The following is a 14,801-nucleotide window of genomic DNA, read 5'->3' as shown; positions in this document are numbered from 1 at the left end:
CGATGCCGACAACTTCAAATGGGCTGAATGGGCGTGGAAAGGGTTGAAGGAGGCCCGCAGGAAGAGGCGTTCATCGTTTGCGGCGTTGGCAGGGGACACAGGAGGAGACGTATTCTTCAAAGGCGCTCGAAAAGCTCCTAGCACTTCTGGACATCTAAGAGACCAGCGGTCGGATTATCGCGGAATGCTTGCAACAGGTGACGGCGGAGGGAGTGGGGAACGACATGAACCCAGAATGGGCCAAGAATGTTGTAGGTGTACCGGAGCAGTGTGCCATTCTATATCGTGAAATTGGTGAGCTGGTGGCGCTGGCGAGCATTCGTATTTTCCGCAGCACTTGTGAGGCAGTCAGTGAGCGTTCGGCAGTGGCGAGATCTCTGGGCATTGTTGGAGAGACGAAATCAATGGAGGCGCGCTGTCACTGCATAAAATGGTGTGTGCTCAGGACGGCCTGGTGACGAAGGAGGTGACGTGGGTTGGGGTGGCGGCGAAGTGAGTGGACAACACGAAAGAGCGACGGCGCCCTCATGTTGTTGGAGGTCGAGAATCCGGCGCCCGAGCCGTCCAGACAGGTTCTTTAAGGAGAAGGATAACCAGCACAAAGAATGGTGGTCTGTTACAATCCAGAAGGGTCGGCCGCATATATAGGGGCGAAAATTTTCAACACCAATACCATGGCGAGGCACTCCTGCTCGGTGTTGGTGAAGTCCCGCTTGGCTGGAGTGACAGTACGACTCTCGTAGGCAACGACCTTTCCGGCTGATGAAATTTTCCGCTGCAAAAGAACAGAACTGAGACCGTGCCCGCTGGCGTCTGTGTGCAGAATTATTGAAGCAGATTCATAAAAGCAGCACAGGACAGGATCGGACGTCAGGGCTTGTTTAAGTTCTGCAAACGCCGCCTCGCAATCGCTAGACGAGATGAAATTTGTTCCGGCAGTGAGACGCATATTTAGAGGCGACGCGATAGACGCGAAGTTGTCGACGAACCGACGAAAGTAGGATGCCAGTCCAAGAAGAATACGAAATTTTTTGGCACTGGATGGACAGGGGAAAGGGAGAGCAGCAGCAATTCTATCAGTGTCAAGTCGTATGCTATCTTTGCTGACGATGCAGCCAAGCACTTTAAAGGATTTGGAGGCACACCGACATTTTTAGTATTGCGATGAAGGCCAGCCCCTGCAAGCGTGGTTAAGACTTCAGCCAGGCGTTGAAGATGATCTGTAAAGGTAGACGAAAATATGACACTATTGTCGAAGTAACAAAGGCAAGTTTTGCATTTGAGGCCCCGGAGAACTGTATGAATCATGCGCTAGAACATGACGGTAGTATTGCGCAAACTAAAAGGCATAACGCTGAATTCGTATAATCCATCTGGGGCGGTAAAGGCTCTCTTTTATTTGACATCTTCATACATATGGGTTTGCCAGTAACCGGATGGCAGGTCGAGGCTGGTGAAAAATTCGGCTCCTTGTAAGCAGTAAAGAGCGTCGTCAATGCGAGGAAGTGTGTATACATCATTGCGAGTTATCTTGTTAAGAGCGCAATAATCGACGAAGAAGCGTACTGAACTATCCTTCTTCTGCACTAGCACTACAGGAGAGGACCACGGACTCGAAGGAGGACGTGTGATGTGATGATTCAGCATGTCAGTCACAATGGAGTGCATACTGCAACCGCGCAAAACGACGAGGGACGAAGAGAGGAAAGCACAGGACAAGACGCGCCACGTGCCTGTGTTATTTGATGGTATCGGCTGTTCATTATTTTTGATTACAATTCCTGTATAAATGTGGTTTTCCTGCAGTAAACCTTAGTTGAAATTCCGCGTCTTGTCCTGTGCTTTCCTCTCTTCGACCCTCGTCGTTTTGCGCGGTTGCAGTATGCACTCCATTGTCAACCACCAACTAGCCCGCTTTCACTTGTTTCAGTCACAATGGCCTGGATAATCTGGCATTCGGAACTAGACACTCGGTACGGGCGACGACGAACTATCCCAGAGCCGTCAGTTTCTATGTCATGGGTGGTGGCACTTGTTTGGCCCAAAGCTGCAGAATGTGTGTGAAAGGAAGAGGCGTGCTTCTGCAAGACGGCAGCCAAGGCTTGGGCCTGATCTGACTTGAGGTCGCTGCTGATGGTAGCGGAAAGTGTCGCACCAAAGAAAGCAGATAGGTAAGCTGGTTGGGTGGGTTTGGGTTGCAGCCTTGAAGGCACAAGAGTTCCTTTAACGTCTGCGAACAACAGACGTGATGGGGCTGGAGGAGAACTTGTTCGATATTGTGGAGCTACAGTTTTACCTGCGAAAACTTCAGAAGTCAGTGTTCCAGGTGGCGGTTCGAGGGCTGAGAATGTGGGTGAAGAGGCGGTGAAGGGCGACGAAAAGTTGACGTGGAGCGGCGACGCGATGCACGGACGTTCGGAGCTCGGTCAGGAGGAGTCGGCGGTGAAGGGGAGCGATGATCGGGATAGTCGTAGTTCGGGCGGTACGGAAACTGCGGGGGGTACATGTCGACATGTCGGGGGTCACTGTAACCCACACGCTCGTCACCTCACGCGCGACATGGCCAGGGATTCCGCAGTAAAAACAAGCGGGACGAGGTGGACGCGGATGCCATAAAGGAGGATAAGCAGCGACGGGAGGTCTTGGTGAAAGGTCTGCTCAGTTGGGCTACACAGATTCAGAACAGGACGGTAGGAAGGGTGAGGATGGTGTCGCAGCAACTTGAGCATACGTCATACAGCAACTTCAGACAGAGCGCTCTTGACTAATCGCACGCGTGAAGGAGGCCAGCTCGTCCTTGATCATGTCACGCAAACTGGAGACAGGAGTGGGGGGCAGAAATCCGGCGTCAGACGATGAAACAGCGCCTTGGAGTTCTTCGTGGATGATGGAGCGAATAAGGTTGCACAAGTCTGCATCAGTAGAGGGGCGGGAATCCCAGGTATCCAGAATCCGTTTCGGCTGCTGGTCGTCAAGACGCTGGCAGGTAGTCCGAGGGTGTACGATCAATGATTGGTTCTGGCCAGTAAGTGCAGTGAAGGCGGCGAAGCAGCCGATGTCTTTCAGGACATGGCGAACGCGGTCGGATTCAGGAATGTTCTTGTTCACACGACGGCAGAGAGCAAGCACTTCCTCAATGTATGATGAGTAAGCGTCGCCTGGATGCTGAGCGCGAGTGTACACTTTTTTTTTATAGACTGCGAGCAGCTCACGGAAAATACGCTGTAGCGAGTCTCGGCAGGTTGGAGTTTCCGAGAGGAGAAACGCAGTGGGTAAAACTCGGAGCCGATTTTCTGCTGAAGAACAGCAGCAATGGCCACGCCGGAAGCATCCACCGCGATACGAGTGCGCGCCCAAGTCCTAAAAGGATCAAAAGAATCGCATCGGTGAGGGCTTGTTTTGCAGCCGTCAAAGCAGCCTGAGCTTCCGAAGACCAGGAAACTGCGGAGGAGGAGCATTTGATTGTGTGAAGGAGATCGGTCAGGGGATGAAGAAGTTTGGCGCAGCGCGGGATAAAGCGGCGGGAAAAATTCACTAGGTTCAGGAACTCGCGGAGCTTGCGTAGGGTAGTCGGTACTGGGAAGTCTTTAGGAACTTTGACGTGAGAAGCTAATGGACGGCCGATATGTGGTAGGCAAGGAACTCGAGCTCAGAAGAGCCGAAGACACATTTCTAGGTGTTCTTGGAGGCGTTCGAAGAGTTCCCGGAGGTGGCGCTCGTGATCTTGGTGAGTACGACTCGCCACGAGGATATCGTCGATGTAGGCAAATACAGTCGGGAGTCCGCGCGTCACTTCAGCAATGAATCTTTGGAAAGTTTGAGCTGCGCTGCGTAGCCCTAAGGGAATGCGCAAGTACTCAAAGAGGCCGAAGGGTGCAGTGATGGGCGTCTTCGGGATATTGGCCGGTTCAACCGGGATTTGATGATATGGATTAACAAGGTCCACTTTAATAAAGATCTTGTATCCCTCCAGATGTCCACTGAAGTCTTGAATGTGTGGAAGGGGATACCTGTTGTGGACAGTGTGAGCGTTGAGAGCCCTGTAGCCGCCGCACGGACGCCAGTCACCCAGTTCTTCCTTTTGCACCAGATGGAGCGGTGAGGCCCAAGTGCTGGACGAAGGGCGAATAATACCCAGCTGCAGCATGTGGTCGAATTCCCGTTTAGAAATCGCCAGACGCTCAGCGAAGAGATGGCGCGGACGAGCTGCGACGGGTGGACAACGCGTGACAGTGGTGGGTTATACCATGCTTGGGTGGATGGTGGAGATTACAAGGCCTCGTGACCTAGAGAAAGTCTTCGAGAACTTGGGCACACAGGAATGATGGGATAAGCGTGTGGATGCCAGTGGAAGCGACAGCCGATACGCCAGTGATGGAAAGGCTGTCGGTGAGATGTGTGCTGTCGATGAGACGGTGGCGACTTATGCTGACGTCCAGGTCAAAATGCGGCAGGCATTCGGATCCGATGATGGGTTGATGAACGTCGGCGACGATGAAGACCCTTCAAAACATGCGCCACAGGCCAAGGTCCAGAGTGAGGGACCAGAGACCATACATGGCGATGGAGGTTTAGTTGCCCGCACGGAGAGTAAGTCCAGGTGACTTGGAAGTACGCTCATCTTTGGAGGACGGCAGCACGCACACTTCAACACCAGTGTCGATGTGGAAACACAAGATGGAAATACGATCTATGACTACGAAAAGGCGGCCAGGGTGAAGGGCAGCTGGTTGGCTGGCTGGTCGCTCCGGGTCTGTAACCGTGCAATGACAGAGGACTCTGGTGGAGAGGCAAGGGCGGCGACGGAACAAGTCGCGTCGTGGACTCGATCGCGCTAGCTGGGCGAGGCGGTCAAGGTTCAACTCCCCCGCAGCAGCAAAGACGAGGCGGGTACACTGCGGCAAAGGCTGCAGGAAAAGCTCTGTCAACAGTACGACGTTCGAGTTGGCGTTGCTTTCGCCCAGGAGCTGCCGCACGCTAGTAAGTAGCAGGGAGGGGCTGCGATCTCCAAGCTTTTCTCAGGTGAGCAGCTGCTGGAGGCGCGCGGTCTCAGACACCATGGTGCAGTCCAGAATGCACTGCCTAAGTCGCTGGCACAGAGTATCGCCCAAGGGTCTAACGATCACATCCGTCACCTTTTAAGCCATATCAGGAGGCAGGTTGGAAAATAAGTTACGAAACCTAGATGCCTCCGAGGTGAAGTGGTGCAGATGGAAGATGGCTCCCCAAGCATCCCCAGATCCTGGGATGCTTGGGCCAGTATGTCGGCAGGCAGAGCTGGATAGCTGCGACTACCCGTTGGCGCAGGGTGGCGTCAGGCGGATGTTTGCCTGACAGTGGTATGTTGCTGGGGTCGGTCATCTCATAGGCCGGAGTCACCACTGTAGAGAATTTACGGGGTCGCCTTGGAGCACCAGAACAAGGGGTCCAGCAAGGCAAGCTTCTCGAACCGAACAGCCCGTGCCGTGCTTGCGCACCGAGCACGCGCCGCTGCACTTTATTTTCTGCTTTTGCCGTCTGGAAACGGCGATCTTAGCGCCTCCGCTTTACAGCGTCGCTGAGCGCTGCAATCATGAAAAAAAGTAGGAATGAAAAAGATGGATTCCAATTATCCTATATGTGGGAAGCACGACCATGTGGTTGACGCCACAGTTTATATAGTGAGTTTTCCTGTTGTCTGAACTACAAAACAGCGAACAGAAAGCTTGTGAACAATGAGAATTCGGTTATTATGAGCAGCACTTGCATGCTGGAGGAATTTGGTTCAGTTTATATTTTAGTGGCTTTTTTTAATTTCCACTGGAGCAGAGACTGCTCAGCGAAAGAGCGGTATTGCTATCGTGCTTTTTCGGTGCGAGGTGGGGTTAGTGACAATTCTTCCAAGAATATGTCCGCAAGAAAGCCATCGACAGGTCATACGAAATCATGCAGCCATTGAAAAACCGGTTTGCTCGTGGCGGAGCTGGACGTCGAATTCCGCACCTCCGCTTATAGGAGTATTACAAGCCCATGTAAGAGGGGCTTTGGGGGAGGGTAAGCTACATAAAAAACACATTCAATGGAAAGAACTTAAAAGTCGATCATAAATGGCAACAAAAGAGCAATAAACAGTATACTTGAACAAGACAATGTCTCAAACTAACCAATAATGAAATCAAAAGGAAACAAATTAGTGAGCTTCGACAAGCTATTAGTAAGATGGCCCTGAAGTGCACATGCAATTAGGGTTATAACTAAATTGCAATGTTCGTAGTGATGAAAAATTTAACTATTAAGTAATGCACTTTAAGTGAGATATTCTATAAAACAGTTTCGAGCTACCAACGATTACAACACCTCATCAGTGTCCTTTATCCATAGGCACGGCTAGGTAGCCAACAGTGTCTTGTATATAGGAAGTTCTTTTCTAGAAAGCTTCTCTAAAACCCACGCGAACTAGAAAGGAACGCTTACAGCGATGGTATGGCCTGAATGTAAGTATGACAATCACATCAGCTATTTTCTGTGTTCCGCTAGCTCAGAGCTTTTTGTGACATTTCGTATTTGACTACCAAGCACTGATGCATTTAGCTCATTGTTTATGATATTAGTTTGGTGCTTAGTTGTTCTTTATAAATTTCTCAGTCATAATATTCGTGATTAATTAGCACGACGTTACAACGCGATGTTACACAGCACAGAAGATAGGATGACACGGGCGCTTTTTCCTTCTGCTACGATTACTTCCATTACACGTACCTTTTCTTATATCATTTTCTTGTCCTTTGTTTTTTTTTTGTCTGATTCAACATGCTGCTGAACGATCATGAATTTGCTCAATTCGCTCTCCTCTTAAAGTTTCTAATTAAGTATTCTTATTTCTCTACTCTATTTCTATTCGCACTAATATACGATTCAATGATATGGTTAGCACCATCATTAAGGGTAAAGAAAGATCTGCAGTAAAAGTGGCTATTGTCAGAAACTGATTTCTAGGTGTGGTCATGGTGTCACTGGAAGAACCGACAAAGTTTTGCCGGGCTAATGTTTTGTCACCCCTTTTCGAGCGACATTTTTGTCAGTAAACTGGCCATCACCTTCTCAGTATCTTAAGCAATGCTATTGATGCAAGTAAGAACAGGAGGAATGTGACCAAGATGTATCCTACATCTTTGCTCCAGTCTGAGCTAATAAATTCTTTGCATTAAAAGAACACGTTCATTTGATTACTTCCTGGACCACTTAGAAAACCCGAATGAACAAGAAAAGTGCTCCGGCTGTCGGCTAGAGCGAATTAAAAGTGATAAAACGTGCCTCGTGTTACACTTTTCATACATCAGTGTCAACGAATAGACGGGTGACCTTCGGTGAAAAATTGAGACCCAGAGCATACGCGCTCGTTACCGTCCAAAGAACGATGACTTGTTGGCTTGCGACAGTCGGTGCTCAGCGCAACGAGCGCTTCTCTCTATCACCTTGCTGCCTCTCTTGTTTGCGCAGTCCTTCTAGCTGCGCCACTAAGAGGTCGAAAAGAGCATTAGCGCTTGTCAAACGAGTCGACTTCACCTTGAAAAGCCACGAGAGCAGTGCATCGGGGTTCCTGCCTTTCGTGCAACCGACATGGTCCTACAATCTCTCAACGGTCCGTTTGTGGCTTCATTCTACCTTTCTTTCGAGCTGAGTGTGTCGCTGTCATGTAGGGAAACACACCCTTGGTCCTTACACTGACTGCCCTTCAACAGCTACCCTAGAAACCCTACCGATAATCAACAGTATTCAGGACCTCTCTCTAGCACCTTCTAACCCTTCAGGATATATCACATATACCAATTCAATGCAGGCTATAGGGGCAATTCATAGGGTTCGGGTACCTGCACAAATGCGGGATGACTAGGTGGATTCCTGGCAACGCAGGAATTCCAGGTAATGAGGTGGTGTAGCGCCTAGCTCTTGAACTTCACCACCGGGCGCCTGGAATTCCCTGGCCATATCCACGCACGTAGAACACTACTCCGCACAACAAACAAGAAATAAATCTTCACTACTACAGTATTACAGAAACCCTTCGTACACTTCGTGTTTCAGAAAAATCTCTAAGCACCACACAAATGCGCATTTTTCGACGCATAAACCTAATACACTCGTTACTCCTGCTCTTCCTCATCTGTGCCGTATCCAACCCTTCACCGCTTGCTCGAATTATCCTGAAGCCTATGTAATTTGGAATATTGCCTCTTCTCATTGCCTCGTAGTCAATTTCTCTCATTCGGCGAAGCAATGCAAGGGAGGATGGCATCTCAGGCTTGGTGTTCGGCGTCCGCACACATGGCGAGCATACCAGCAAAGGTGTTGTTCACACGCTGCTTGACTCCGTTTGTCTGCGGGTAGTATGCAGCAGTTGGCCGGTGGCTTGTGCGGCTGTAGTTCAGAATGGCTTGGGCAAGCTCGGTCATAAATGGTGTTCTCCCATCCGTTATGAAATCTGAAGCGTAATGGCGAGAACGCATCTGCTCGACGAAACATTTTTCTTTTGCTTTGGCGCAGCGGGTTCAGTAGCCAGTCGCCGCGATGATCCAATTGTTACCCGATGTGGAAGTTGGGAAGAGGCCGAGGAGATCCATTCCAATCTGCTGAAAGGGCTTACTTGGTGTTTATACTAGCTTCAGTCGCATATATGGCTTCATTGGTAGTATCTTTCCTTGTTGACAGTCATGACATGTTTTCACGTGCCCTGCGATGTCGTCAGACATTCCTGGCCAATAGAATTTTACTTCAGTGCGGCGTACTGTACGGATTAATCCGAGGTGTCAAGCAGTTGGTTCGTGATGCGAAGCATGCAGAATGTCTTCTCTTGCGCTGTTCGGAATGACGGGGGGAAGTATGCGGTCTTGTTGGGGCCGAAATTGTTCCCGAGGATGCCACTTTGCAGGTAAAAAACAGGTCACACCACTTTCAAACGCTGATGGGGGAAGAAGCCTTGCTACCGAGGTACTGGACCAGACGCTGTAGGCCAGTTTCCGAACGTTGGCGTTGCGTGAAGTCGCTGGTGCTTACTGGTCACAAAAAGGTGTTCTCATTGTCCTGTTCCGGTCGCTTCTCGAAGGCGGTTCGAGATAGGCAGTCCGCATTGGTGTGGATGCCTTAAGGTTTACCCCCTTACGACGCCTGCGAGGTGGCCGTAGGTATCCTTCAAATTGGCAAGCCATCCCAGTGCGAGATAATCGCTGACCACCTTGAATGGTCGTCTGTAGGTGAGGGCGGAATTTCCAAGCTGTTCTGATGACGACGAGGCACTGCTTCTCGTTGGTGGAATAGTTAGCATCGGCCTTTGACAGGAAGTATTTAGAGTACGCGATTACTTTCTCCAGTCTATCGCTATTTTGAACGAGCACTGCGCCTAGGCTGACGTTGCTTGCGTCGGTATTATTTTCGGTCTCGGCGTTTTCACCAAAGTGCCCCAGGGCCATAGGGGACTGTAAATGACGCTTAAGTTCCTTGATGGCTTCCGCCTGCGGCGCTTTTTCATTTGAACGTCTGGTCTGCCTTTCTCAGTCGGGTCAGAGGTTCGGCGATGCGCAAAAAATTCTTCACATATCGGTGGTAATACGCGCTGCGCACTGTCCGGCTAGCCTGCGCAGAGCTTTTATAATGACAGGTGGTGGAAACGGCGCTATTTCAGGTGTTTTCTGCGATATGGGAGTACACTGTCATTCGTTATGTTCCCTAGAAACAGCAGCCGTTCATAGGTGAAGACGCACTTCTCAGCTTTCAAGGTTAGCCCGCAAGATTTCATTGCCTTTTCAGGTGGTCAAAAGTTCCATGCGAAGACAAGGACCTAATCTAAGTATACTTCACAAATCTGTCACTTCAGACTTTTGAGTACTGTCTTCATTATAAGTTGAATCTTCGCTGGCGCGAAAGGGAGTCCAAATGGCAATGCCTTGAACTCGAAGAGGCCATCCGGTGTGACCAATCTGATGTTCTCTTGGTCTCTTTCATCGACTACAATTTGCCAGTAGCCGCTCCTCATGTTCTAAGAGAATTACTTGGCGTTGCAAAGCTAGTCCAATGTATCGTCGACGGGGGATGAGAGGGCAGACATCATTCTTTGTAACGTTGTTCAGGCGGCAGGAATCGACGGAAAACCGAAGTGTGTCGCCTTTCTTCTTTGCCAAAACCATTATTGATTGGAACCGGCTGCCTTCCGTAATCGCAACTGAAGCGAATACGACATAATTTCATGAACTTTTAAAAATGAATGCGACGTGTAGTTTTCTCCTAGTTCTGTTCTGCGCACCATCACGTGTTTAAATTTTGCTTTCTGTTCTTCTTGTTAAATTGTCTTTTTCATTATGTTAATTTTGCGCTCTGTTGCTCCGCCACATATAGGTGCTTGTTCAATATTCAGGTATTGCGCTTTTCGTGTTTTGTTTTTTGCAGAGTTCGTCATGTTAGATGTTCGCTCTTGTATCTTCATGTTCAGTTTTTTTACCATCCCCCTATGTAATACCCTCCTGACGAGGGCCTTTGGGGGTTACTTGTAATGAACAAGTAAACCTGTGCCATCCGGGGCTCTTCGATGGCTGGATGACGTTGTCGCAAAACGTTTCTTCCATTTGATCCTGGATGGCTTGGCGCCCTCGCAGCGATACACGATAGGTGCTTTCGCCGAGATGTCGGGCGTGTTCGTCAGTTACAATGCGGTGCTTGACAATCGGCGTTTGTCGGACCTTCGAGGATTACGAAAAACACTTAGTGTAATTTCCTAGAAGAGTGCGAACCCTGTCGCTTTTGCGGTGACGTTGAAAGTGGACTATTCTTAGTTCGGCGACTCTTACGATAATTGGCCCCGCCACGGTGGCTCAGTGGGCGCTCGGCTACTAGCCCGAAAGACGCGGGTTCGATGGCGGCGAAATTCTAGAGACCCGTGTACTGTGCGATGTCAGTGCACGTTAAATAACCCCATGCGGTCGAAATTTCCGGCCCCCTTCACTACGGCGTCCCTCATAGCCTGATCTACTCTGGGACGTTAAACACCAATAAACCAATAAACCAACTTTCGGAGGATTAGTCGGAAAGGGTGTTTGCCCTAATGTTTATTAGTTCTAGTCTAGAATATCTTATAGTCCAGAAACGCAACCCTCGTACCTTTGTTCAGGTGCAAGTAATCTTCGCTTAAAGTTGTCACCAACACTTGAGCTTGTCCATTTTGGAAATGGGGTCCCTCTAGTGGTGCCCATTCCTCGATCTAAGAACTGCGTGTTTGCTTCGATGATACCCTCCATGTTCCTGGGAATCCTGGCATCCATTTAGACGCTGACGCTTAACTGGGATGGAACTTCTACTCCTTAATCGAACACATTCAAGGTGGCGTGATGCTTCGGTGTCGTCTTTAAAGGTAGGGCTACCTCCGGCGAAAACATGATGGTCTTGAGTTGATCATCAGTGACATCGCGATGCTCAGTCAAAACGTCCGTGCCTAATATCACTTCTCGAGAACACTGCTGCACGACTATGAAGTTCGCAGGGTAGATAAGTCTGGTGACCATTCCTCGGGAGGTACGTTGACCTGGTGGCGAAATTAGCAGGCCTCCAACTGTTAGGATACTTATGCCATCCCAAGTGGTTGTCACATGCTTGAACTGCGTACCGAATGTTCGACTTATCACGCCATCATCCACTTCCTTGTCAATTAGGACAGTAGGATTACGGGCGTACATTGGGACTGCAAGGGCGGTGGTGCGTGTTCTCGTATTGCGGGTTGCTCTTGTAGTTCGGTCTCGGCTTTGTCAGGTGCTATGATTGCGGATGGCGAAGGGTGTTCTCACGCTTCTGGGCGATGGCGTCATTTTGATGCTAAGTCGAGTTGTCGTCGAACTAGTCTTTGTGTGCGGCGTAATCGTAATGAATACGGCCGGTGCATGCGTTGTGGTCGGCGGAGGATTTTCGTCAGTTCGTCGGTAAGCAACCTCAGCTCCCAAGGTTGCTTTCTTGAATTTCTCCTCCCGGGGCTGGGATAACATCTTTGCACTGCCACTGTGCAGCTACGGTCTGGCGACACGGAGCTCCAGGCTCACGACGATGGGGGCTGGAAAGGCGTTTCGGCATATATTCATCCTAACGCAGGTAGTCGTCGATTTCTTACGGGCTTTGGCCGGAGCATGGCTGTGGTGCGTCAATGGCATAACGGCAGAGGTCGATTCATCGGCACGCAGCTCATCGAATTACAAATCACAACCGCGATAAAACAAACACATGACAAAACGAATACTAATGCATCTGGCGAAAAAAGCTACATAAAAACTGCTCTCATGTAGTGAAATACAAGAATCTAGACAGAAATAAAACGCATTGACAAATGAAACAGATATTTGGTGCGAATTGGTACCCTAAAAAAGTCAAAACTGGATGCCCAGCAGGTACGTACCGATGTTTTTTTTTATATAAATGCTTGAACTCCAGTTGTAGGGACTGTCCTTCGTCTTCCCCTTTGGTTGGCTTCCCCGAGATGCACCCTCCATAGATAGTTACCCTAACAAGGGAGGGCGCTGATGTTTCAGCCACACGAGCGGCACGGATTGCGTGATTGCTGCGCGCGTGCGGTGGAAATCAGACCTCTTTGGCCCAGGATCTGGCTGCGTACGAATGTTTCGCGCGGCGCTCCACTCCTCGCCGGCCGGGCGAATGGAGAAGCTTCTTGGGGAGGAATGTTCTCCGGCATCTCGATCCGTTCAGCCGCGGAGTATCCCTTGCCCTGGCGCGGACGAACGTTCGCTCGTAATCGTGCTGGTGAGTCGGACATCCTCGATTCAGAAGAGCAAAGTTCCGGGCTAGTTGGCAATGCAATTAAAGGAAGAAACAGCCCGACGAAACACGGACACACGAAGAAACGACACAGACACGAGCGCTGTCTCACAACTGAAAGTTTATTCTGGTGGAAAGACCCTTAAATAGAAAACATGAGGGGGTGGGTAAAAGGGCTGCTCCAGCGATAATCGATTCCTCAGCGTATTTTGTTGCTAGCTGGTGTTATTGTCGGACGTCCTCGATCCCTCAGCATATTTTGTTGCTAGGTGTTGTTATTGTGGCAGCAATAAACGCGTCGTTTGTGTCAGCCAGAGTGCCCTTCCTTTGTTCCGTCAGAGCAAGACCCGCCGTGGTTGGCGTGTGCTCGGTACCGTACGCCGTTCTGAACTGTGTCAGCCGCGGGTAAAGGAGGAAACTTAATTTTCCTCGCCTATTAAAAACCTCACACCTGGCGCCAACGTGGGGCCCACTCTTGGGACATTGGACGACTGTCTATTCGGTTCGAGGAATGCTCTTCGTCCGGACTTGACAAGTGCTAGGCCTAGTGTGAATTTTGATCGCTGGGACCTGCGGCATGCTTTCTTTAAAGCGAGGTGCATTGCGCTGCAGAATATTTGAACTTTTGGACATGCTCAGTCAGCTTTTCGCAAAGTTTTTTCTATAATTCCTTGAGCACGAGAACCAATTGGTCCACATGGAGGGAGCGTGAGGCCTAGCGCCCGCGGAGTTGCTGAGCCCGATGTGAGTGAGTACGGAAGCCTCGTGAGTGATCCGAGTGTTCTGAATTTGCTCAGAACAAACTGGTGGGCTAGTTGGTTACACATCTCAAAAAATTTTTCTGTGTACATTTTCTGTGCACATTTTCTCTGCTGTCTCTGTAGCGACTCTGGGAGCCGGGTGGCCTGGGGCCACGGGTGCCGCTACGAGCTCTCTGGTAATGCAGCTCGGCACCGGGCAATCCGACTCCATCCGATGCGGTGGGTGCCAACAACTCAGAAGCTGCTTTGTGCAGTGAGCGGGTAGGGCCACCCACAGTTCCGGTATCTCTTCGCGGGCGCGCGCACGTAACCATTCTACGATCTTTGTTTTGTTCCGGGTCATTTTCACAATGGTAGTGAAGCCTAAGGCTGTTCGGAGCTGCCTGCAGCATGCCGGAAGAGACGCGGCCACCGGACCATGGTCCAGCGAGGAGGCGCGCTTTGCTGCCCACCCGGTTTGTAACTTCGAACGAACTGAGCAGTCTCGTTCAACTCAAGAAATGGCTTTGTTCACTCTAACTTCGCTTTGCCTAGGCGCTTGACACGTTTTAGTCGCGAGCTGACCAGTGAGCCATCAGGTCTTTGTGGACGCCGTTTCCCCACCGTTACTTGCGTTAAAGGCATGCGGAGTGCTTTCCAGAAATTTTGCAGATCCAGTAGAACCATTCAGGTTTGCTGTCCTGTGCACATCGTTTCGCTGCCGCCTGCTGCGACGGAGCTTTCCGTATCCCGTTCGGCGCATCCATCCCCGGCAGCCATGATGAGAGCACAGCAGGCACCTCGGGCGGCTATTACCTGGTGACTATTGCAGAGTCCTGGCCCGCAAACACGTAGCCCGCTGGCCACTGGAGTCGTCTCAACAGAGAACTTCATGCCGCATTCGGAATACCGCGGAAGTCTACGTGGATGTTGTCGACGTGACCTCCGCTGCAAGACCTGCCTCCAGTGCATAAAGACCAGGCGACTCCTCCATCGCACGTACTTTAAGGCACGTGGGTGTCTTTGAGGTTGGTGGGGTGAAGGGACATTGCTCCTCGTGTTCCACTTTGGTTGGCTTTCGCGCGATGCACCCTCCATAGCTTAGTTACCTTAACTAACAACGGAGGGCGCCGTTGTTGCACCGACACGAGCGCCACGGATGGCGGGATTGGTGCGCCCCTGAAGTCCTGGCTTCCTCAGCGTATTTTCTTCCTAGTTGCTGTTAGTGTTGTTGTAGCAATAAATGTCCCGTTTGTGCCAGCCCGATTGTTCCTTTGT

General features: G+C 50.3%; 1 protein-coding gene across 1 annotated transcript in view; it reads left to right on the top strand.

The window, feature by feature from the left end:
- LOC149361076 (uncharacterized) overlaps positions 1 to 13,809 on the top strand; it is a 38,612-nt gene extending 24,803 nt beyond the window's left edge. The window contains exon 2 of the mRNA XM_089567988.1: positions 13,668 to 13,809. Coding sequence (XP_089424114.1) covers positions 13,668 to 13,809 — 142 coding nt within the window. The remainder of the gene's footprint in view (positions 1 to 13,667) is intronic.
- Positions 13,810 to 14,801: the final 992 nt, after the last annotated feature.

This window comes from Amblyomma mixtum, chromosome 2 (genome assembly GCF_055824585.1).
Source record: "Amblyomma mixtum isolate Tamu chromosome 2, ASM5582458v1, whole genome shotgun sequence".
NCBI lineage: Eukaryota > Metazoa > Arthropoda > Arachnida > Ixodida > Ixodidae > Amblyomma > Amblyomma mixtum.
This window is presented reverse-complemented; position numbering and strand designations above follow the sequence as displayed.